We start from the raw sequence: 26,255 nt of genomic DNA, 5'->3' as shown, positions 1-26,255 counted from the left end.
AGAGAAATAAGCTTTTTGTGCATTTGGAACATTTCTGGAATCTTTTATTTCAGCTCATGAAACATGGGACCAACACTTCACATGTTGCGTTTATACACTGCTCAAAAAAATAAAGGGAACACTTAAACAACACAATGTAACTCCAAGTCAATCACACTTTTATGAAATCAAACTGTCCACTTAGGAAGCAACACTGATTGACAATAAATTTCACATGCTGTTGTGCAAATGGAATAGACAACAGGTGGAAATTATAGGCAATTAGCAAGACACCCCCAATAAAGGAGTGGTTCTGCAGGTGGTGACCACAGACCACTTCTCAGTTCCTATGCTTCCTGGCTGATGTTTTGGTCACTTTTGAATGCTGGTGGTGCTTTCACTCTAGTGGTAGCATGAGACGGAGTCTACAACCCACACAAGTGGCTCAGGTAGTGCAGCTCATCCAGGATGGCACATCAATGCGAGCTGTGTCAAGAAGGTTTGCTGTGTCTGTCAGCGTAGTGTCCAGACCATGGAGGCGCTACCAGGAGACAGGCCAGTACATCAGGAGATGTGGAGGAGGCCGTAGGAGGGCAACAACCTAGCAGCAGGACCGCTACCTCCGCCTTTGTGCAAGGAGGAGCACTGCCAGAGCCCTGCAAAATGACCTCCAGCAGGCCACAAATGTCCATGTGTCTGCTCAAACGGTCAGAAACAGACTCAATGAGGGTGGTATGAGGGCCCGACGTCCACAGGTGGGGGTTGTGCTTACAGCTCAACACCGTGCAGGACGTTTGGCATTTGCCAGAGAACACCAAGATTGGCAAATTCGCCACTGGCGCCCTGTGCTCTTCACAGATGAAAGCAGGTTCACACTGAGCACATGAGCACATGTGACAGACGTGACAGAGTCTGGAGACGCCGTGGAGAACGTTCTGCTGCCTGCAACATCCTCCAGCATGACCGGTTTGGCGGTGGGTCAGTCATGGTGTGGGGTGGCATTTCTTTGTGGGGCCGCACAGCCCTCCATGTGCTCGCCAGAGGTAGGCTGACTGCCATTAGGTACCGAGATGAGATCTTCAGACCCCTTGTGAGACCATATGCTGACACATGCACATTTGTGGCCTGCTGGAGGTCATTTTGCAGGGCTCTGGCAGTGCTCCTTCTGCTACTTCTTGCACAAAGGCGGAGGTAGTGGTCCTGCTGCTGGGTTGTTGCCCTCCTACGGCCTCCTCCACGTCTCCTGATGTACTGGCCTGTCTTCTGGTAGCGCCTCCATGCTCTGGACACTACGCGGAAAGACACAGCAAACCTTTTTGCCACAGCTCGCATTGATGTGCCATTCTGGATGAGCTGCACTACCTGAGCCACTTGTGTGGGTTGTAGACTCCGTGTCATGCTACCACTAGAGTGAAAGCACCGCCAGCATTCAAAAGTGACCAAAACATCAGCCAGGAACCATAGGAACTGAGAAGTGGTCTGTGGTCACCACCTGCAGAACCACTCCTTTATTGGGGGTGTCTTGCTAATTGCCTATAATTTCCACCTTTTGTCTATTCCATTTGCACAACAGCATGTGAAATTTATTGTCAATCAGTGTTGCTTCCTAAGTGGACAGTTTGATTTCACAGAAGTGTGATTGACTTGGAGTTACATTGTGTTGTTTAAGTGTTCCCTTTATTTTTTGGAGCAGTGTATTTTAGTGCAGTGTAGAAAGGTGATCCGAGAGCAGCGCTGCCTATTTTTCAGTATCGACACATGCTTCAACGACGCATTTAACAAACGTTCTCTGCATGGTGTTTTGACAAACGCATGTTAAGTCTTCGGCCGTTGGAACGATGCGTCGTTAAAACACTCCTAAGTGAGTCGTTGTCGCTGTTCACCGTTTACTCCCGATTTAACAGGGTGTTTTATCCTGAATATTGCGAGTTAAGACAAACAGTTAACAACATTAGAAAGCTAAAATTCCCCTATTTAACCATACGTCACCCACATTCCATGGGTGTACATTTGTTTACCTTGTGTTTGATTTGTTTAGTTTAAACTTGGTGGGCAGGCTTTTGTTAAAAATGTAACAAAGTAGACTAATGATTCAGGAAAAAATACACTGCCTTTTACCAAAACAATGTTTTTGTTGCACGTTTCAGTATGGAACCTGCCTAGAAGTAGGGCTGTTGTAACCAATTCTAAGTGGCACACTAGCGGTTCGCAAGTCTACTTTGAATTTGTGATTAAGCAAGGAATGTAGCTTGTCTATAGTTTTGTTTGTGTATCCCATCAGTTAGATACGTTTTATAAGCAGTATTTCTATAGACCTAATGGGATCTTTTGTGTGCAGCATGCGTGTGAATAGACTAGAGGGAGTGGTCTGATCAGAATTGAGTGAGTGAGGCATGGAGGGTAGAGAGAATGTAGGGGAAAGAACTGGGATCACTTGGCCTTGGTTTATTTTTTGTTGTTTTAAACAAATGGAACACTAGAATCAATGGTAAATAAAGGTTGTCTTTGTGACAATATTGTACCTTTCCCTACCGGGCATTCACAGTTTACCTGCCCCGGGCCATTGGGCAACCTTTAATGTCAACCCAACATTGCATTTTCCCCCAGAATCTCATGGAAAGTTCAAAAGGGGAAAGATAGTTCCCGGGCAGGAATTGTGCTCATGTTTAAATAGGGCAACAAGCGGATATGGCAGTGACGTCACCGGTGACGCGCGTCCATTTCTGACTCATCCTCTCTGTCCCAACTGAAACCGGAACTTCTACAGAAGTGTAAGCTGGAGCGTTGTGTGAGGCAACCCATCTGTGTAGAGCGACCAACTAAACACTGGAATTAGCAATGGATGTTCCCCCTACAGACATGGTTGTGGCGCAACCTGTTAGTCCTACACATATGAATGACCCGTTGTTCCTGTTTTTTTCTTGTCCTGTTGACAGCCTCTGTCTTCCTATGTTTGACTCAGCCCCATGAACTGCACTTTTAGTTATAGTAAACAGATTATACTAGGCCAGGGATTCCAAAACCTTTTTGGGCACGACCCATAGGGTGGTGCACAATTGGCCCAGCGTCGTCCGGGTTTGACCGGTGTAGGCTGTCATTGTGAATAAGAATTTGCTCTTAATTGACTTGCCTAGTAAATAAAGGTTACATAATTTTTTTATGTTGATAGTGAAAAATGATTGCGACCCCAACCAAGTGAGAAACATGTAATTAACAGCCAATGTTAACTTTTTTTATTTGGGGCTATGGCAGTTGATTGAAAAACATTCTAACAGTATTTCTGATTGTCTTCTCAAATCACCATCACATAGCCTACTTTTAATGTGGGGCTATGTCAGTCAATTGCAAATTACTGACATAATGTATATTATCTCACCACCACTAATGAGATGGGTGTGCTTAATGCATGTCGAGTTGGAGATTCTCAAAGTCAGGGGGCGTTTTTGGACAGTGCGCACCTCATCTCTGCTGTCACATCCAACCTGGATCGATATTTGGTTTTAATGCAGACGAGAGCACTGAATCCAGCTACACTACAGATACACTACATGACCAAAAGTATGTGGACACCTCGTTGAACATATCTTTCCAAAATCATTGGTATTAATATGGAGTTGGTCCCCCTTTTGCTGCTATAATAGCCTCCAGACTTCTAGGAAGGCTTTCCTCTAGATGTTGGAACATTGCTGCAGGGACTTGCTTCCATTCAGCCACGAGCATTAGTTGGGTCGGGCACTGATGTTGGATGATTAGGCCTGGCTCGCAGTCAGCTTTCCAATTCATCCAAAAGGTGTTCAATGGGTTTGAGATCATGGCTCTGTGCAGGCCAGTCATGTTCTTCCACACCGATCTCGAGAAACCATTTCTGTATGGACCTCGCTTTGTGCATGGGGGCATTGTCATGCTGAAACAGGAAAGAGCTTTCCCCAAACTGCTGCCACAAAATTGGAAGCACAGAATCATCCTGAATGTCATTGTATGCTGTACCGTTAAGATTTCCCTTCACTGGAACTAAGGGGCATAGCCCGAACCTTGAAAAACAGTCCCAGACCATTATTCCTCATCCACCAAACTTTACAGTTGGCACTATGCATCCGCCAAACCCAGATTCTTCCGTCGCACTGCCAGATGGTGATGCGTGATTCATCACTCCAGAGAACGTGTTTCCACTGCTCCAAAGTCCAATGGCGTCGAGCTTTACACCACTCCAGCCGATGCTTGGCATTGCGCATGGTGTTCTTAGGCTTGTGTATGGCTGCTTGGCCATGGAAACCCATTTCATGAAGCTCCCGACCAACAGTTATTGTGCTGACGTTGCTTCTAGAGGTAGTTTGGAACTCTGTAGTGATTGTTGCAACCGAGGACAGATTATTTTTACTCGCTACGTGCTTCAGCACTTGGTGGTTCCTGTTCTATGAGCTTGTGTTCCCTACCACTTCGCGGTTGAGCCGTTGTTGCTCCTAGACGTTTCCACTTCACAATAACAGCACTTACAGTTGACCGGGGCAGCTCTAGCAGGGCAGAAATTTGACAAACTGACTGTTTGGAAAGGTGGCATCCTATGACGGTGCCACGCTGAAGAGCTCAGTGATTTTCAACAAGGCCATTCCACTGCCAATGTTTGTCTATGGAGATTGCATGGCTGAGTGCTCAATTTTATAAACCTGTCACCAACGGGTGTGGCTGAAATAGCCAAATACGTTATCTGCACCATTCGGTCACATGACAGCTCAATCAGCTGTTAGATTTTACTTACTGGCACATCAACTGAGCCAGGATCACAGTCAAATGGATTGGGAAGTAGGTCCCAAAGTGTTCTTCTAATCGATGGAGGTGAGCAGTCATCACTCGTGTGGGACACTTACTGATACTGTACTCAGAGCATGCTCTGACCAACTGGCAAGTGTCTTCACTGACATTTTCAACCTGTCTCTGACTGAGTCTGTAATACCTACATGTTTTAAGCAGAGCACCCTAGTCCCTGTGCCCAAGAACACCAAGGTAACCTGCCTAAATGACTACCGACACGTAGCACTCACATCTGTAGCCATGAAGTGCTTTGAATGGCTGGTCATGGCTCACATCAACACCATAATCCCAGAAATCCTAGAACCATTCCAATTCGCATACCGCCCCAACAGATCCACAGATGAAGCAACCTCTATTGCTCTCCACACTGCCCTTTCCCACCTGGAGAAAAGGAACACCTACGTGAGAATGCTGTTCATTGACTACAGCACGGTGTTCAACACCATAGTGCCCTCAAAGCTCCTCACTAAGCCAAGGACCCTGGGACTAAACACCTCCCTCTGCAACTGGATCCTGGACTTCCTGACGGGCAGCCCCCAGGTGGTAAGGGTAGGCAACAACACATCCGCCACGCTGGTCCTCAACACGGGGGCCCCTCTGGGGTGTGTGCTTAGTCCCCTCCTGTACTCCTTGGTCACCCACTACTGCGTGGTCAAGCACGACTCCAACACCATCAATAAATTTGCCGACGACACAACGGTGGTAGGCCTGATCACATACAACGATGAGACAGCCTATAGGGAGGTGGTCAGAGGCCTGGCATTGTGGTGCCAGGACAACAACCTCTCCCTCAACATGATCAAGACAAAGGAGCTGATCATGGACTACATGAAAAGGAGGGCTGAGCACACCCCCATTCTCATCGATGGGGCTGTAGTGGAGCAGGTCGAGAGCTTTATTAAGTTCCTTGGTGTCCACATCACCAACAAACTATCATGGTCCAAACACACCAAGACATTTGTGAAAAGGGCACGACAAGGCCTATTCTGCCTCAGGAGACTGAAAAGATTTGGCATAGGTCCTCAGATCTTCAAAAAGTTCTACATCTGCACCATTGAGAGCATCCTGACTGGTTGCGTCACCTCCTGGTATGGCAACTGCTCGGCATCCGACCGGAAGGCACCACAGAGGGTAGTGCGTACGGCCCAGTACATCACTGGGGCCAAGCTTCCTGCCATCCAGGACCTCTAAACCTGGCACTGTCAGAGGAAGGCCCTAACAATTGTTAAAGACTCCAGCCACCCTAGGCATAGACACGGCAAGCGGTACCAGAGCACCAAGTCTATGTCCAAAAGACTGCTTAACAGTTTCTACCTCCAAGCCATAATACTGCTGAACTGTTAATCAAATAGCTACCCGACTACCCGACCCCCCCCTGTTTTTACGCTGTTACTCCTCGCTGTTCATTTTTAATGCATAGTCACTTTACCCCTACCTACATGTATATATTACCTCGACTTAACCTGAACCCCTTGTATATAGCTTCGTCATTATTATTTTGTGTTACTTTTTTAATTTAGGTAATATTTTCCTAACTCTTATTTTTCTTAACTGCATTGTTGGTTAATGGCTTGTAAGTTAGCATTTCACGGTAAGGTTGTATTCGGCGCATGTGACAAATACAATTGTGTTATATTTTTCTGTTAGATACATGCACCGCCAAGGGAAGGGGGCATGGTTCACTTTTGAAAGACTCTCCAATAAGAATTATTTCCTCTGAATCCACTGATTGTCACTCATCTGTATAATGTTTTTGTATTTCCCCTGCATGCGTGCTTGCGTTCAGTTCATTCAGTTTCCCAAATATGTCAGTTACATAGACAAGGAGACACATTTTCTTTTCATTACACAGAAAGTCAACCAAGTCTTTTTTTTAATTTTAATCCTTTTTTATTTGTTTTACATCCATTGTCAATGACGGCAGTTCCTCTCTCAATGCGAAAAATCTTTCCAACACTCCCCCTCGATTACCACCAAGCCTCGGTGTGAAATAGAACATGAAGTTGTTCATGATTGATAGAACATGCTAAAACCTCCACTGCCTTGTCTTTGCCTCACCTATGCTCTCTGCCTCTCACTGTTGTGTTTTGTGTAGTCTCCAGTGTCAACGGTGGCCTACTTAGTCCCTATGGATGCATGTGTTATGTTGGCCTTTTCAGAGTTGGAGTCATGGAGTGTGTCTACTGTCAAGGCAGCCTGCCTACACTTAGGATAAAGGGAAGGTTGAGCTGTCTGAAATCAGGGGTGACATCCATATTTGTTCTATGAAAACCTCTAACTCCACTGTTAACATTACCTCTTGATTTTGCCAACCTGCACCTTTCCCACTTGAGTAGGTCTTTTAGATGCTTGTGTTATCTTCTGCCTTTTCAGCGGCAAGTTGGTGTCGCCAAAATGGAAGAACTTCAAAGGACTGAAGTTGCTGTGGAGAGACAAGATCCGGCTCAACAATGCTATCTGGAGGGCCTGGTACATGCAATGTAAGAGCTCCACACATGGCTTCATACTCTACTCTGTCTCTCACTAAAAACAGTAACCCCACTGTTGTAACGAAGTAACAACCAGGTTTAACTTGGCTGAAAGAAGTATGGGATTAACGCTTGTGCAGGGGTATCCAGGGTTGGGTTTGGAGAGCCACTGAACGGCACTTGAATCACCTTCTGATTGAGAAGTATAGTCTACAGTTAATGTGTACAAATCATATTTAATCAATCTGGGTAAATTGATATCTGCTTAGTGAAGTGGTGTGTTATTTTCACTCAACTGGTAGCTCTTGCATGTGTTCTACTCTACAGATGTGGAGAAGCGAGAGAACCCTGTCTGCCATTTTGTTACTCCTCTGGATGGGACCGTGGACATGGAGGACCATCGTTCGGCAGAGGTAAGGAAGGGATGTGGATTGCTGGCTATATAGGCAACACTACCATACCGCTGCTTCACCCTAATAACCAGACTCTTCTCTCTGATCACTTTTTTATCCCATACGTATCGTTTTGGCTCCTTCGCATGTTACTCTTCATTATCAATTATATTTTTAAAAATTCCTCCTCTGTTCCACTCCCACCCATGTCTCTCACCCCTCCTTACTGCTTACCACTTTTCTGTCAACCTCTTCCCACATTCTTTTCTCCCTCCCCCTCTATCTTCTGTAGGCAATAGCCACAGAGGGGAAATATTGGAAAAGAAGAATTGAAATTGTAATTCGAGAGTATCACAAGTGGAGGACATATTTCAAGAAACGGGTAGAGTAATGGATTTAGTTATTTCCTGAAATGGTGCCTTTTCTGTGTTTAGATTAAAGTACCGCAATGTTAGGCCTCTTGAGTGGCGGAGCGGTCTAAGGCTGCAGTGCTTGAGGCATCACTACAGACCCGGGTTCGATCCCGGGCTGTGTCACAGTTGGCCGTGACCGGGAGACACATTTGGCCCAGCGTCATTCGGGTTAGGGGAGGGTTTAGCTGGCCGGGATTTCCTTGTCCCATCTCTAGCGACTCCTTGTGGCGGGCCGGACGCCTGCAAGCTGACTTCGGCCGTCAGCTGGACAGTGTTTCCTTTGACACATTGGTGCTGCTGGCTTCCGGGTTAAGCGAGCAGTGTGTCAAGAAGCAGTGCGGCTTGACAGGGTCATGTTTCGGGGGACGCATGGCTCTTGACCTTCGCCTCTCCCGAGTCCGTAGGGAAGTTGCAGCGATGGGACAAGACTGTAACTACCAATTGGATATCACGAAAAAGGGGTAAAATGAAAAATAAAAACATTTAAAAAGTACCGCTATGTCGCAATAAAACAAAGTTGACTCGTGTTTAAGACTAAGCAGCAGTATGCCTATTTTAGGTTATTGTCAGTTGCTTTAACTGGCTCGTGAGGCAACCAGTTGAATATCATGTTATTCATTCAATATATGAATCTGCCAATTAACATTGATTTTCCAATTTGTCACAGTTACAGAAGCACAAGGATGATGATCTATCAAGCCTTCTCAAGGTATGCATTCTAAGCGTTCTTGTGTGTGGTGCTGCCTCTATTCAAATTTGGTAATAGCAAAGTAGTGTGAGGGAAAATAAGGTTAACACCCAAATAATCCCAACATCTGAAATCTAATGTGAAAATGGAAAATAATAGGTTATTAATGTCACAGAATGAATTCATTAAAGTTGTAGGTTATGTTCTAATGCTGTTTTTGAGTACACATACACTCACTCTCCTACGTATTTATTTGGACAGTGAAGTTAAAACTTTTAATTTGTCTCTATACTTCAGCATTTTGGATTTGAGATCAACTTTTTCATATCAGGGAACACTACAGAATGTCACCTTTTATTTGAGGGTATTTTCATACATATCTGTTTTACCGTTTAGAAATGTAAGCACTTTATGCATCTAGTTCTCCCATTTGAAAGTGTCAATAGTATATGGGCAAATTCACTTATGTGTATTAAAATAGTCAAAGTTTAGTATTTGGTCCCATATTCCTAGCACGCAATGACTACATCCAGCTTGTGACTCTACACATTTGTTGGATGCATTTGCAGTTTGTGTTAGTTGTAAATTAGATTATGTTGTGCCCAATATAAATTAATGGTAAATAATGTATTGTGTAATTTTGTACTCTTTTATTATAAAGAAGATTATAATATGTTTCTGAACACTTCTACATTCATGTGGATACTACCATGATTTCAGAAAATCTGGAATGAATCGTGAATGAGTTAGGCACGAAGATCATACCCCCAAGACATGCTAACCGCTCACCAGTACCAATAACCGGGGAGGTTAGCATTTTTTGGAGGGAGTATGCTATTTATGCCTCTGTAACTTTCTATCTCATCGTTATTCACGATTCATTCATGATTACCTGTAATCAATGTAGCATGCACATTAATGTATAAGTGTTCAGAATCATATTCTATTCTTATTTCCAATAAAAGTGACTCAAAAATGACACACTACATTATTTACCATTCATTTCTATTGAGCACAACATAATCTGAAACACAGCGTAAACAAACTGCAAATGCATCCAAGTTTGTTGAGTCAGAAGCTTGATGTAGTCATGCGTGCTAGAAATATGGGACCAAATACTGAACTTTTGATTACTTTAATACAAAAGTGAATTTCTCCAAATACTTATGACGCCTTCAAAAGCGGGCACTAGAGACATAAAGTGCTTTCATTTCTAAACGGAAAAACAGAATATATATGAGCATGCCCTCAAATAAAATGTACTGTCACATCATATGAAACATTGGATCTCAAATCCAAAATGCTGGAGTATAGAGTCAAATTAAAAGTTTCAGCTTCACTGTCCAAATAAATACGTAGGGGAGTATAGTGAGCCTACTTCAATTGTGCAAACAAACACCGCTTGGTGCATAATTATTCCAATCAGTCTTTCTGATGTCTCATCAGAAAGACTGATTGGAATCAATTTGAGTATGCGATGTGCATGTTTCATAATTGTTTTATCTTACTATGTTAAGTAGATTAGTTGTGTGACTATGCTGTATAATATGTGCACTGCATGTTTTTTTGTGTAACTGACTGGCTGGCTTGTTGCATTTTGAACACCCCAAGGGGCCGGAAGAACAGTTTTCGCTGTTTGGGGAGGTCTTTCCAGACACCTTCCGTGTGTCCCTTTATCAGGATGAGGAAATGGCTGGGCGCCGCATTGCTCGCAAGAGCCGTGAGTCACCCGTCCCCATGGAGATGGACCCACTCTTTGACATGGACGTGCTGATGTCAGAGTTTTCTGACACACTCTTCTCCACGCTGGCCTCCCACCAGCCCATGGCCTGGCCCAATCCCAGGGAAATAGGTGAGGGCCCGCCGCCAACATCCCATTCCATACACCAGGGCTTATCAACTATATTCTTACAGGGGCCAGATTTGAAGAAGGTTATTTACAGTGGGGAAATAACACATTTGTTTTGAAAATAATTTGGTTTTTCAATCATGTCACTAAATGTTTTATCCCTCCCCTGTAGTCCCAAATTAAGTCAATTTAATTGATTGAAGATGTCACAAAAAAAAAAACATCTGATATGCATATTTTGTCTAGATACAGTGCATTCAGAAAGTATTCACACCCCTTTGACATTTTCATTTTTTTAAATTACGGAGTGGGATTTAAATGAATTATTATTAAATTAAAATAATGTTTTTGTCAACAGTTTACACAAAATACTCTGTCAAAGTAGATGATATTTTTTATTTTTTTGTATTAATGGAAAATAAAACAAGTATTCACCCCCCTGAGTCAATACATGTTAGAATCACCTTTGGCAGCGATTACAGCTGTGAGTCTTTCTGGGTAAGTCTATCTGTCTGGATTGTAAAATATTTTCCCATTCTTTAAAAAATGTGTCAAGCTCTGTCAAGTTGGTTGAAGTCTTGCCATAGATGTTCAAGTCGATTTAAGTAATAAAAAAAACTGTATCTAGGCCACTCAGCAACATTCAATGTCATCTTGGTAAGCAACTCAAGTGTAGATTTGGCCTTGTGCTTTAGGTAATTGTTCTGCTGAAAGGTAAATTTGTCTGTTTGAAAGCAGACTGAACCAAGTTTTCCTCTAGAATGTTGCTTGTGCTTAGCTCTATTCTGTTTTTTTGTTGTTGTTTTTTACTCCCTAGTCCTTGCCGATGACAAGCATACCCAAAACATGATGCAGCCACCACCATTCTTGAAAATATTAATAGTGGCACTCAGTGATGTGTTGTGTTGGATTTGCCCCAAACGTAACACTTGTATTCAGAACAGAAATCAATTTTTTTTGCAGTGTTACTTTAGTGCCTTATTGCAAACAGGATGCATGTTTTGGAATATTTGCATTCTGTACAGGCTTCCTTCTTTTCATTGTCATTTATGATAGTATTGTGGAGTAACTACAATATTGTTGATCCATCCTCAGTCATCTCCTATTACAGCCATTAAACCCTAACTGTTTTAAAATCACCATTGGCCTCATGGTGAAATCCCTGAGCTGTTTCCTTCCTCTCCAGCAACTGATTTAGGAAAGGCGCCTGTATCTGTAGTCACTGGGTGTATTGATACACCATCCAAAGTGTTAAATTCATAACTGCACTATGCTCAAAGGGATTTTCAATGTCTTTTTTATTTATTTACCTATCTACCAATAGGTGGTCTTTCTTTGCGAGGCATTGGATCTTTGTTGAATCTGTGTTTGAAATTCACTGCTCGACCGAGGAACGTTACAGATAATTGTGTGTGTGTGTGTGGGGTACAGATGGGGTAGTAATTTAAAAATCACGTTAAACACCATTATTGAACACGGAGTCCATGCAATTTATTGTTCTATATTTTTACCAGGGAAGTTGACTGAACACATTCTCATTTAAAGCAACAACCTGGGGAATAATTACAGGGGAGAGGAGGGGGATGAATAAGCCAATTGGAAGCTGGGGATAATTAGTTGGCCATGATGGTCAGATTGGGAATTTATCCAGGACACCGGGGTTAACACGCCTACTCTTACAATAATTGCAATGGGATCTTTAGTGACCACAGAGAGTCAGGACACATGTTAAACATTCAATCTGAGAGATGATGCCCTAAACAGGGCAATGTCCCCAATCACTGCCCTGGGGCATTGGGATATTTTTTTAGACCAGAGAAGAGTGCCTCCTACTGGCCCTCCAACACCACTGCTAGCAGCATCTGGTCTTCCACGCAGGGACCAACCAGAACCAACCCTGCTTATCTTCAGAGGCAAGCTTGCAGTGGGATGCAGGGTGGTATGCTTCTGGCCTGCAGGGTGGTTATGCTCATTTTTACTCCTGAACCTATTTAGGCTTACCATAACAAAAGGATTGAATACGTATTGACTCGAGACATTTCAGCTGTAAATGTTTTATTAATTTGTAAACATTTCTAAAAACATAATTCCAGTTTGACATTATGGGGTTTTGTGTGTAGATCAGTGACACAAAATCTACATTTTCTCCATTTTAAAATGTAGTCTGTAACACAACAAAATGTGGGAAAATGTATGTAAAGTAGATCATGATGCTCAGCAGACTACGAAACAAGCGATGTTGCAGGCTAGATGTTGATCGGATAAAGGTTATGATAGCCACAACTGAGTCTGATGTTTTTTAAACTCAAATCACGCTCTGCTGTATCAGGCAGTGTAGTGATCTCATCTGCGGTGAAAGAGCCAATAGGCGGGAAAACAGACTTGTATGTTGGGTGATATTGACTGACAGCACTTAATGGTTGGGACTACAGGAAAACAGATTCTCCCATTGGAGAATATTGAACGAGGGCTCCTTTTGGCACTTAACATTGGATTTTGGGGGGATTGTTTTGGCTGTTCTTTTTATTAATGTTCAGAATTGATCAAAGGGCCATTCTAAATTGATAAACGGGCCTGATCTGGCCCGCGGGCCGACAGTTGAATAGCACTGCCATACACCAAGCCTTTTTCTATTTACTCAGATCCACCCAAACCTTCCTCCAACCAGATCTATAGGAAAAGTCTGTTTTTTATTCACACCCCATCCATGTTCCCCATAGCTCATGCAGGGAACGCAGACATGATCCAGCCTGGACTCATCCCCCTACAGCCCAACTTGGACTTCATGGACTCCTATGAGCAATTACAAGGTAATAACAATGCACTCTGCCACAACGACAAACTCTAAATAATGTCACTTGCACAGTGCACCAACTCTTTAACAGGTCCCTGGAGCACCATGTTACTCTCATACGGTAAGTGTAATACAGCAGGTGGCATATCCTAACACTTATGAGGGTAGAGTGAATGTTATACTAATTCTAACTAACCTAGAGACTCTTCTTCCAGACTTATTTCACAGCCTCCGTCAGCCCATCTTCCCCTCTGCTTCCCTCACTGCCTCATCTGCCACTCCTCTACACAGCAGCAGCTCTCAATCCCAGGTAAACCCCAACCCTTGGCCCGGTCCCTGTGAACCTCAACCCAAACACACCCCCAGACCTAACACACCTGCCTTTTATTCTTAGATGTTTTCACAACATCTTACTAGCTGATAACATTATAAATGTGCTATCTTTGCTCTTGTCCTTGTGACTTGATAGGGCCAGCTTCTCTCCTCCATGCACCTCTCAGCTGACCTCCTGTCCGCCAGTCATGACCACAGACTCATCGCCTCCCCAGCCCCCCTGACTATCTCCTCCCTCATGTCCAATCAAACCAGTGGGACCAGTGGAAGCCCCTCTTACGTACAGAACTACATGCCTCTGTTCTCTGGGCCGGTGCCCTCTAGTGCTCATGCTGGAGGCTCCTCCCTCATGCAACCCTCAGCCCTTCCCACAGTGCGGCACACCCAGCCCTGCCAGGGTGCTGCCACCCCAACACTAGTAGCCCCCCCACCCCTAGACGATGCCACAAGCCTGGACGGTTCCCCGCCCTCATCTGTCATCACACATACAACCACCTCCACTGTTATACCCAGTGATGCTGCCACCACCTTCAGTCACGGCTCTGACTTCAGCTCCCTAAACCGGGCACCTCCACCACCACCCCTCCAGCCCCTGGCACCCTCACCTGCCGCCACCCCACAACACCCCCAGACTTTCGCCCTGCCCAGACCCATCCAGCCCTCTTGCTCCAACAAAAAGACACGCCGTGTGCAAAGGATTGTTCCTGCCATCTCCTCGTCTCACCTCATCCTAACAGGTGAGTTAATCACATCCCAAAAGGTTTAACTGTTGCTGAATAAGAATGGTGGATTGATTTAATATAAATTGTAATATTGAATTGATACATGCCTAGCTGGTGCTACCCAGAAAAAAACGACCACATTAGAAACAATAGTATTTATTGAAGTGGGGGATTACTGCTCCACTAGAGCTGTCTGATCTCACCACTAGGTGGTGCTACCGCCTATCATTATATAGTCAGTCACTATTGTAATGAAAAACTAAATGAAAACTAGTCAATGTTTGTAGGCGATTCAGCCGAAATGATCCTAGCAAAGATCATCAATGACATCCAGGCTCAATATTAGACATTAAATACATGAGAGAGTCAGCATTTACCCTGTGGTTTTAATGTCAAAGGCCCTGACAGATGATGTTTTGCTGTCCCAGGGCATACCAGTGCAGTGATTGTTACTCCAACCGCCCTGAAAGCAAATGTGGTTCCCTCAACTGGCGTGGTAATCGGCTCCTCCAGCCTATCAAGGGTAAGACCCGGTCTGCTCTGAACCGCCCCCTTTGCATTCAACTGTTTTAATTAAGATCGTTTTCATTTACTTTGTGTTTTATTTCTTCGCATCCCTCTATCTCAGGCTCCTGGATTTCACATCCTTCCACAGACTCCGAAGTCTCCCCAGCTCATTATCCCTAAAGAGGAGACCTACTCTTCCAACCGCAAGAAACAAGAACCCTCCACAAGTACTGGTGAGAGTGACATACGCCAGGCCCTTACTTTTTTTTTTATATGTATGTACACTAAACTCAGTCATGTGTCACAGGGTGCTTTCCTCCTGTCAAACCTAAGCTATCAATCTATTAGCTCTACATGTGCATACAGGATGTGGCATGGTAACACATTCATACACATTGTTTTGGAATGTTTACAGTACTGATCTGCTTCCCATAAAATGAATGAATTGTCTTTAATGTGAGTTGGTGCTCACTGGTGTAGCAGTCTTTGTTATGATGGTTTTTGGTAAGTGTGGATAATTTGTGTCTCCCAGGGCATGAGGACCGTGGCTCAGGTCAGGGGTCACTGTGTGGGTCAGAGCAGGTCTCCAGTCCTCAGTCTCCACACAGCAGCTGCATTGCCCTTTCCAAGAACGAGTCCAACCAGGTAACAACAGCCCACCCTCCTGCCTACTATTCTCTGTCTGTGTATGACTCCAGCTTTTTCAAGCAGGTCCAGTGTTGTGTGCCTGCCGTTGAAGCATTGCAGACTAATCATTCTGATTATGTGTGTGTCTGTTCTCTCCCTGTCTGTTCCAGAGCCGTAGGGTGACCCATATCACTGCTGAACAGAAGAGGCGCTTTAACATCAACATTGGCTTCAAAATGCTGTGCAGCCTGATTCCTGCTCTCAAGTCCCAGTCCAATGTAAAGCCATGTCTGTCTGTCATCTGTCTACTGAGTCCTCCTACTAATATCTTCCAGATCTAGCTTTTGATGGCTTTTATTTAAAGATCAGTTCAGAAGCATAGTGTTTGCACATCCTATTATGTTCAGGTACAGGGTACAAATATAGTATCCCTTTCATACACAGACCAAAATCCCACACATTTACCATGCCTGCTTTTCTATACCAGATTTTGCATATATATGAAGGGGGTAGGGGGTAAAAAACCCATTGTAAATTAAAAGCCCTATAACCAAATACAGTTATCGGGGCTGTGTGAATGGTTCTATGCTTTTTCTGCAGGTAAATTCATTAACACTTCCATTGTTTAACACCTCTCTAATGTGAAATGTAAACAGCACCCATGGTTTAATTTTCTTTTACAGGTAATATATCACATCTTCTGTCTGAAATGGTAAAGCCATGAAAGAATGATACATACCCACACATTGTTGAATGCTCCAGCAGTTGACGACGTGTCATGACCTTTCCAATATCGCCACCTATTCTTGTTGTGTTTGATACCAGATCAGTAATGCAGGCACGCTGCAGAAGACAGTGGAGTACATAAGGAAGCTGCAGCAGGAGAGGCAACAGATGCAGGAGGAGACCAAAAGGCTACGGGAGGAGATTGAGGAGGTCAATGCCTCCATAAAGTATGTACTGCCTCACTGTTATCTCTCTTATCTGAGTAGACGAGTTCAGGACACAGTTTGAGTACGAGTATACATGACATAGTAATCTGATCTGTGTGTTATTGCTGTGCCACAGTGTGTGTCAGGAGCAGCTGCCTGCTACAGGTGTGCCCATCACACGCCACCGATTCGACCACATGCGGGAGAAGTTTGATGAGTACGTGAAGAGCCGCACCCTTCAGAACTGGAAGTTTTGGATCGTATCCTTTTTTACCCTTATCACTGACATTTAACATGACTTTTGCATTTAACATGACTTTGTCATAATGATATAAGATTCAATCAGGCTACTTTTAATATGTATTTAATTTATGTCAGATGGCTAGATTAGATGCTGTATATAGGCAAAGAAGAGCTATCATTTTTGACTGTCGGAAAAGGTTTCAGGGGGACTTGTGAAAGGTTACGACTGTAGAAAATGAAGTAGTATAATATAGGACTGTATACCATGAGCCATCTGAGTACATCTGAGGTCCTTTCTGCCAGAGAGGTTCGTTCATATGTCTTCTGAGATTGAAATTGGATGCAACTTTGGATCTGTTCCCTCAATAGTGTGTGTTTGACCCTTGACCCACCATCCTTAGTTCAGCATCATTATTAAACCCCTGTTTGAGTCCTTCAATGGGACTGTCTCCACCACAAGCAAAGGGGAGCTGTGTGAGACCACACTGCAATGGCTGGACCGTCACTGCTCCCTCCATGTGCTGAGGCCCAGTGAGTAGACTACACTCAATGCCCCAAACCTCTCACTCTCTCTCACACACGCACACAGCATATGTTTTATTGTCATTGTGGGGACCTAAAATAGATTTCTATTCAAAATTATATTTTCCCTAACTTTAATCCTAACCCCTAAACCTAACACCTAACCCTAATTCTAACACTAATGCTAACCCTAAACCTAAAATAGCCTTTGTCGTTGTAGCGACCTGGGAAATGTCCCCACGAGGGATAATTTTCCTTGTTTTATTATCCTTGTGGGGACTGTACCCACGAGGATAGTATACAAGCCCACACACACGTTTGTTTTAAACAATTGACTCCCATTAACCTTTACTCCTAAATCTAACCCTAACCCCTAACCCTAATTGTAACCCTAAACTTAACCCCTGAGCCAAGGATAATAAAACCAAAAATCCACACAGACACACACCCACTCAATGTTTTCAATTAAATGGTTTCAAGATTCCCCCATGATTTTCCTGCAAATCAGTCTTCCTGTAGCTGAAGCGTCAGAGTAGGACAGTGAGGAGGTGGATAGAGAAGGGGCAGTTGGCAAATGGTTCCATTACAGCAGTGTTATTCAAATGGAATTGCAGTGGGATCGCAAAATAAAACATTTTCTTTCAGGGGGAGAACCAGAGTACGTATTATTTCATAGGACAATATATTAACGTTATTGAGAAAGATAATAAAAATATATACAGTACCAGGTAAAAGTTTGGCACACCTACTCATTCAAGGGTTTTTATTTATTTAGACTATTTTCTACATTGTAGAATAATAGTGAAGACATCAATACTATGAAATAACACATATGGAATCATGTAGTAACCAAAAAAGTGTTAAACAACAAATATTTTAGATTCTTCAAAGTAGCCACCCTTTGCCTTGATGACAGCTTTGCACACTCTTGGCATTCTCTCAACCAGCTTCACCTGGAATGCTTTCCCAACAGTCTTGAAGGAGTTCCCACATATGCTGAGCACCTGTTGGATGCTTTTCCTTCACTCTGCAGTCCATTTCATCCCAAACTATCTCAATTGGTTTGAGGTCGGGTGATTTGTGGAGGCCAGGTCATCTGATGCAGCCCTCCATCACTCTCCTTCTTGGTCAAATAGCCTTTACACTGCCTGGAGGTGTGTTGGGTCATTGTCCTGTTGAAAAACAAATGATAACCCCACTAAGATGTGGTAGCCATGCTGGTTAAGTGTGCCTTGAATTCTAAATAAATCACCATCTGTGTGACCAGAAAAGCACCCCCACACATCACACCTCCTCCTCCATGCTTCATGGTGGGAATCACGCATGCGGAGATGATCCATTCACCTACTATGCATCTCGCAAAGACACGGTGGTTGGAACCAAAAATCTCAAATTTGGACTTAGCAGACCAAAGGACAGATTTCCACCAGTCTAATGTCCATTGCTCGTGTTTCTTGGCCCAAGCATGTCTCTTCTTCTTATTGGTGTCCTTTAGTAGTGGTTTCTTTGCAGCAATTCGACCATGAAGGCCTGATTCATGCAGTCTCCTCTCAACAGTTGATGTTGAGATGTGTATGTTACTTGAACTCTGTAAAACATTTATTTGGGCTGCAATCTGCGGTGCAGTTAACTCTAATGGACTTATCCTCTGCAGCAGAGGTAACTATGGGTCTTCCTTTCCTGTGGTGGTCCTCATGAGAGCCAGTTTCATCATAGCGCTTGATGGTTTTTGCAACTGTACTTGAAGAAACTTTCAAAGTTCTTGAAATGTTCCATATTGACTGACCTTCATGTCTTAACTTCTCTGGGATATGTGGGACGCTAACGTCCCACTTGGCCAAAAGCCAGTAAAAATGCAGAGCGCCAAATTCAAATAAATTACTATAAAAATCTAACTTTCATGAAATCACACATGAAAGACACCAAATTAAAGCTACACTTGTTGTGAATCCAGCCAACATGTCTGATTTCAAAAAGGATTTACGGCGAAAGCACACCAAATGATTGTTAGGTCAGTACATAGCCACAGAAAAACACAGCCATTTTTCCAGCCAAAGAGAGGAGTAACAAAAAGCAGAAATAGAGATAGAATTAATTACTAACCTTTGATGAGCTTCATCAGATGACACTCATAGGACTTCATGTTACACAATACATGTATGTTTTGTTCGGTAAAGTTCATATTTATATACAAAAATCTGAGTTTAGGCGGGACGCTACTGTCTCACTTGGCCAAAAGCCAGAGAAAATGCAGAGCGCCATATTCAAATAAATTACTATAAAAATCAAACGTTCATTAAATCACACATGAAAGATAACAAATTAAAGCTAAACTGGTTGTGAATCCAGCCAACATGTCAGAATTCAAATAGGCTTTTCGGCGAAAGCAAACGATGCTATTATCTGAGGATAGCACCATATTAAACAGAGAGAGAAGCATATTTCAACCCTGCAGGCGCGACACAAAACGCAGAAATAAAAATATAATTCATGCCTTACCGTTGACGAGCTTCTGTTGTTGGCACTCCAATATAAACATCACAAATGGTCCTTTTGTTCGATTAATTCCGTCATATATATCCAAAATATCCATTTATTTGGCGCGTTTGATCCAGAAAAACACTGGTTCCAACTTGTGAAACGTGACTACAAAATATCTCAAAAGTTACCTGTAAACTTTGCCAAAACATTTCAAACTACTTTTGTAATACAACTTTAGGTATTTTTTAACGTAAATAATCGATAAAATTGAAGACGGGATGATCTGTGTCCAAAATATCAATTTATTTGGCGCGTTTGATCCAGAAAAACACTGGTTCCAACTTGTGAAACGTAACTACAAAATATCTCAAAAGTTACCTGTAAACTTTGCCAAAACATTTCAAACTACTTTTGTAATACAACTTTAGGTATTTTTTAACGTAAATAATCGATAAAATTGAAGACGGGATGATCTGTGTTCAAAACAGGATTAAAACAAACTGTAGCTAGCCTTCTGGTCATGCGCCTCTAACAAACAGGACACAACAAGTGACCCTGATTCAAAATGGCCGTACTTCTTCATTACACAAAGGAAAAACCCTCAACCAATTTCTAAAGACTGTTGACATCCAGTGGAAGTGGTAGGAACTGCAAGAAGGTCAATTAGAAATCTGTATTCCCAATGAAAACCCATTGAAAAGAGAGTGACCTCAAAAAAAAAAGAATCTGAATGGTTTGTCCTCGGGGTTTCGCCTGCTAAATAAGTTTTGTTATACTCACAGACATGATTCAAACAGTTTTAGAAACTTCAGAATGTTGTCTATCCAAATCTACTAACAATATGCATATCTTATCTTCTGGGGATGAGTAGCTGGCAGTTGAATTTGGGTATGCTTTTCATCCAAACGTGAAAATGCTGCCCACTATCCTAGAGAAGTTAAAGTGATGATGGACTGTCGTTTCCCTTTGCTTATTTGAGCTGTTCTTGCCATAATATGGACTTTGGTATTTTACCAAATAGGGCTATCTTCTGTATACCACCCCTTTCACAACACAAGTGATTGGCTCAAACACATTAAGAAGGAAAGAAATTCCACAAATGTAACTTTTTAACAAGGCACACCTGTTAATTGAAATTCATTCCAGGTGTCTACCTCATGAAGCTAGTTGAGAGAATGCCAAGAGTGTGCAAAACTGTCATCAAGGCAAAGGGTGGCTTCCTTGAAGAATCTCAAATATAAAATATATTTTGATTTGTTCAACACTTTTTTTTGGTTACTATATGACTCCATATGACTGTTATTTCATAGTTTTGATGCTTTCACTATTATTCTACAATCTAGAAAATAGTACAAATAAAGAAAAATCCTTCCTTGAATGAGTAGGTGTGTCCAAACCTTTCATGTGTATTGAGTAAATAAATGTACAGTACCTTCAGAAAGTATTCACACTTTTTACACATTTTGCTATGTTACATTGTGGGATTCAAATGGATTGAATTGTTTTTTTTGTCAATGATCCACACACAATACTCTGTAATGTCAGTGGAAGAAAAATTCAAAGATGATTTGTTTTATATGGAAAAATTAAACACTAATATACTGTATCTTGATTAGATAAGTATTCAACCTCCTGAGTCAGTACATGTTAGAATCATCTTTGGCAGCGATTACAGCTGTGAGTGTTTTTGGGTCTCTAAGAGCTTTGCATACCTGGATTGTACAATATTTGCCCATTTATTCTTTGTAACATTTTTCAAGCTCTGTCAAGTTGGTTGTTGATCATTGCTAGACAGTCATTTTCAAGTCTTGCCATACATTTTCAAAGTTAAAACTGTAAATAGGCCACTCAGGAACATTCAATGTCGTCTTGGTAAGCAACTCAAGTGTATATTTGGCCTTGTGTTTTAGGTAATTGTCTTGCTGAAAGGTGAATTTGTCTCCCAGTGTCTGTTCGAAAGCAGACTGAACCAAGTTTTCCTCTAGGATTTTGCTGGTGCTTAGCTCTATTGTTTATTTTTATCCCAAAAAAACTCCCTAGTCCTTGCTCATGACAAGTATACCCATAACATGATGCAGCCACCACCATGCTTGAAATATGAAGTGGTTCTCAGTGTTGTAGATTTGCCCCAAATATAACACTTTGTATTCAGTACAAAAAGTTAATTGCTTTGACACATTTTTTGCAGTATTACTGTCGTACCTTATTGCAAATAGGATGCATGTTTTGGAATATTTTTTATTCTGTACAGGCTTCCTTTTCACTCTGTCAGTTTGGTTAGTATTGTGGCGTAACTACAATGTTGTTAATCCATCCTCAGTTTTCTCCTATCACAGCCATTAAACTCTGTAACTGTTTAAAAATCTCCATTTGCCTCAAATCTCTGAGCAGTTTCCTTCCTCTCTGGCAACTGATTTAGGAATGGCACCTGTATCTTTGTAGTGACTGAGTGTATTGATACACCATCCAAAGTGTAAAATAATTTTTTACACATCTACCAATAGATGTCCTTCTTGGCGAGGCATTGGAAAATCTCCCTGGTCTTTGTTGTTGAATCTGTGTTTGAAATTCACTGCTCAACTGAGGGACCTTACAATTATCTGTATGTGTGGGCTACAGAGATGAGGTAGTCATTCAAAAATCATGTTTAACACTGTTATTGCACACAAGTCCATGCAACTTATGTGACTTCTTAAGCGCATGTTTACTACTGAACTTATTTAAGCTTGCCATAACAAAGTAGTTGAATACTTATTGACTCAAGACATTTCAACTTTTCATTTTTAAAGATGTATTATGCAGAAATCATTCCACCATTACCCGGTAAAATTCTAATAGTTCGCCTAATTTCAGTTTGTGACAAAACAAGTAAGTATAGTGTAGAGAATCATTTTACCATCTAAATGGCTATGAAATATATTTTCCATAACCAAAAATATTGTATTTTCTGCTGTTTGAAGCTGGTGTTCAAAACTGAAAGTAACAAAAACAAAACTTAAGAATGGGAAGCATAGAAATAATGCACATAGAACAGATCTACCATTTCTTAGACCTACTTTCAATGAGAATGACAGATCTATAACTCATATTTTTATGTGAATTTGGTTGGGTTGCCCAAAAAGTTACATATTGCAGCTTTAATTAATTTGTAAAAAATTCTACAAAATGAATTCCACTTTGACGTTATGGGGTATTGTGGGTAGATCAGTGACACAAAATCTCAATTTAATCCATTTTAAATTCAGTGTGTAACACAAAATGTGGAATAAGTAAAGGGATGTGAATACTCTGAAGGCACTGTATATATTGGTTCTCTTTACTTTGATAGGAGAGATGGTTATTTGTTGATGTGAAAATCTAAATGTACCAATTTTTAAGGTTGTTTCATTAGATTTGTGGTGTGGTCTACAGAATTTCCGGCCAAAAAAATGGTGTTCCAGAAATGTTGGCGAAAATAAAAATGTTAGTCCCCGCTGAAAAAGCGAAGCACCACTGCAACACATAATATTTTGCCATGAACACTGCAGCAGAAGTGAACTCCTTCCTCCGCTACTCTTTCATCCGCGTGAGGCTACAATACGTTGAGTTTCTTGGTGAAGCTGTGAAGTGATCTGTAGCCTATTGCGTGATTGTGTTTATTTCACATTCTTCAATAACAGACTCATAATGTGTATGTTTACTGCTTTTCGTTTACTCATATGGTTCTAAATATTGTATAGCCTATTGGCCTACATTCGTTCACATGGACAGGTGTTTTTAGTGCTTTTCATTTAATCACGTATGGCTACAAATATAGTATATACATTAGCGCTCATGGGTAGAATATTGTGCGTGTATATACAGAAATGGGTTCAGTTATGGCCTAAAATAAGTTAGTATGGGCAGAATATTATATATACATTGGTGCATATGGTTTTATATACACTGCTCAAAAAAATAAAGGGAACACTTAAACAACACAATGTAACTCCAAGTCAATCACACTTCTGTGAAATCAAACTGTCCACTTAGGAAGCAACACTAATTGACAATAAATTTCACATGCTGTTGTGCAAATGGAATAGACAACAGGTGGAAATTATAGGCAATTAGCAAGACACCCCCAATAAAGGAGTGGTTCTGCAGGTGGTGACCACAGACCACTTCTCAGTTCCTATGCTTCCTGGCTGATGTTTTGGTCACTTTTGAATGCTGGCGGTGCTTTCACTCTAGTGGTAGCATGAGACGGAGTCTACAACCCACACAAGTGGCTCAGGTAGTGCAGCTCATCCAGAATGGCACATCAATGCGAGCTGTGGCAAGAAGGTTTGCTGTGTCTGTCCGCGTAGTGTCCAGAGCATGGAGGCGCTACCAGAAGACAGGCCAGTACATCAGGAGACGTGGAGGAGGCCGTAGGAGGGCAACAACCCAGCAGCAGGACCGCTACCTCCGCCTTTGTGCAAGGAGGAGCAGGAGGAGCACTGCCAGAGCCCTGCAAAATGACCTCCAGCAGGCCACAAATGTGCATGTGTCTGCTCAAACGGTCAGAAACAGACTCCATGAGGGTGGTATGAGGGCCCGACGTCCACAGGTGGGGGTTGTGCTTACAGCCCAACACCGTGCAGGACGTTTGGCATTTGCCAGAGAACACCAAGATTGGCAAATTCGCCACTGGCGCCCTGTGCTCTTCACAGATGAAGACAGGTTCACACTGAGCACATGTGACAGACGTGACAGAGTCTGGAGACGCCGTGGAGAACGTTCTGCTGCCTGCAACATCCTCCAGCATGACCGGTTTGGCGGTGGGTCAGTCATGGTGTGGGGTGGCATTTCTTTGGGGGGCCGCACAGCCCTCTATGTGCTCGCCAGAGGTAGCCTGACTGCCATTAGGTACCGAGATGAGATCCTCAGACCCCTTGTGAGACCATATGCTGGTGTGGTTGGCCCTGGGTTCCTCCTAATGCAAGACAATGCTAGACCTCATGTGGCTGGGGTGTGTCAGCAGTTCCTGCAAGAGGAAGGCATTGATGCTATGGACTGGCCCGCCCGTTCCCCAGACCTGCTGAATCCAATTGAGCACATCTGGGACATCATGTCTCGCTCCATCCACCAACGCCACGTTGCACCACAGACTGTCCAGGAGTTGGCGGATGCTTTAGTCCAGGTCTGGGAGGAGATCCCTCAGGAGACCATCCGCCACCTCATCAGGAGCATGCCCAGAGGTTGTAGGGAGGTCATACAGGCACGTGGAGGCCACACACACTACTGAGCCTCATTTTGACTTGTTTTAAGGACATTACATCAAAGTTGGATCAGCCTGTAGTGTGGTTTTCCACTTTAATTTTGAGTATGACTCCAAATCTAGACCTCCATGGGTTGATAAATTATCAATGGAAATCAAATTTTTGTGTGATTTTGTTGTCAGCACATTCAACTATGTAAAAAAAAAAGTATTTAATAAGAATATTTCATTCATTCAGATCTAGGATGTGTTATTTTAGTGTTCCCTTAATTTTTTTGAGCAGTGTATATACAGTATATAAGGCTCAAGGCTAAAAACAAACTATAATATATCTAGGCCTATATCTAGTTTCTACAATGTTTTTTTGTTTTATATAGTTTTTACACCATCCATTCACACCAACCATTCACTATAAAACATGTATTTATCAACAAATAAGCAAGCCATGTTGTCTGAAAGTATGTCAGGAGCTCTTCCAGTTGACATTTCTGGCGCTGAATGAACCGGGTAGCCAGCAGGTCGTGGACACATTCGCCTACATCAGCCGGCGGGATGAATGCTAGCACGCCGAGCTCCCTGATCTCTTGTGCATAGTCGGTGTCGTGGAGGTACTTTTGCCGCACTTTGGAAAGCATTTGTGCTTTTCGCCAAATGGCCTGTTTCATGTGAAAAAAGCAACCCCGGTTGTGAGTCCCAGGAAACACCTTTGTGAAAGCTTTAAAAGCCGCTGGCTTGAAGTAAGTCATGATTGGGTCGGGTTTCAGGTCTTGCCTCACACCATGCCCAAACTGCGTCCCCTCACACCAAATGCGATCACGACACGCAGGTTGAAATATCAAAACAAACTCTGAAACAATTATATTAATTTGGGAACAGGTCGAAAAGCATTAAATATGTATGGCAATTTAGCTAGCTAGCTTGCAGTTGCTAGCTAATTTGCCCTATTTAGCTAGCTAGCTTGCTGTTGCTAGCTAATTTGTCCTGGGATATAAACGTTGAGTTGTTATTTTTACCTGTGCACAACGTCCTCTACTCGGACAATTAATCCACACATTAAACGGTCAACCGAATCGTTTCTAGTCATCTCTTCTCCTTCCAATCTTTTTTTTCTTTGGACTTTATATGGCGATTGGCATCTAACTTTCATAATAAGGTGTATTACCACAACCGACCGCCCGACCGACCTCAGTTCATCTTTCAATCACACATGTGGTTATAACCAATGAGGAGATGGCACGTGGGTATATGCTTCTAAAAGCCAATGAGGAGATGGGT

General features: G+C 42.6%; 1 protein-coding gene across 3 annotated transcripts in view; it reads left to right on the top strand.

The window, feature by feature from the left end:
• Window positions 1–26,255, top strand: part of LOC139576753 (MLX-interacting protein-like) — a 50,347-nt gene that overhangs the window by 12,869 nt on the left and 11,223 nt on the right. For 2 of the 3 annotated variants that reach the window (XM_071403178.1, XM_071403176.1), the window contains exons 2-16: window positions 7,162–7,268; window positions 7,584–7,669; window positions 7,941–8,030; window positions 8,729–8,770; window positions 10,361–10,601; window positions 13,319–13,408; window positions 13,608–13,702; window positions 13,862–14,462; window positions 14,876–14,970; window positions 15,076–15,187; window positions 15,487–15,599; window positions 15,752–15,859; window positions 16,407–16,534; window positions 16,650–16,773; window positions 17,158–17,287. In XM_071403178.1, coding sequence (XP_071259279.1) covers window positions 7,162–7,268; window positions 7,584–7,669; window positions 7,941–8,030; window positions 8,729–8,770; window positions 10,361–10,601; window positions 13,319–13,408; window positions 13,608–13,702; window positions 13,862–14,462; window positions 14,876–14,970; window positions 15,076–15,187; window positions 15,487–15,599; window positions 15,752–15,859; window positions 16,407–16,534; window positions 16,650–16,773; window positions 17,158–17,287 — 2,162 coding nt within the window. Of the gene's footprint in view, window positions 1–7,161; window positions 7,269–7,583; window positions 7,670–7,940; window positions 8,031–8,728; window positions 8,771–10,360; window positions 10,602–13,318; window positions 13,409–13,607; window positions 13,703–13,861; window positions 14,463–14,875; window positions 14,971–15,075; window positions 15,188–15,486; window positions 15,600–15,751; window positions 15,860–16,406; window positions 16,535–16,649; window positions 16,774–17,157; window positions 17,288–21,669; window positions 22,123–26,255 lie in introns of those variants that run through there. The other variant, XM_071403177.1, reaches the window with a different exon arrangement.

This window comes from Salvelinus alpinus, chromosome 5 (assembly GCF_045679555.1).
Source record: "Salvelinus alpinus chromosome 5, SLU_Salpinus.1, whole genome shotgun sequence".
NCBI classification, from domain to species: Eukaryota; Metazoa; Chordata; class Actinopteri; order Salmoniformes; family Salmonidae; genus Salvelinus; species Salvelinus alpinus.
The sequence above is the reverse complement of the archived record's forward strand: the minus strand, read 5'-3'. Positions and strand labels throughout refer to the sequence as shown.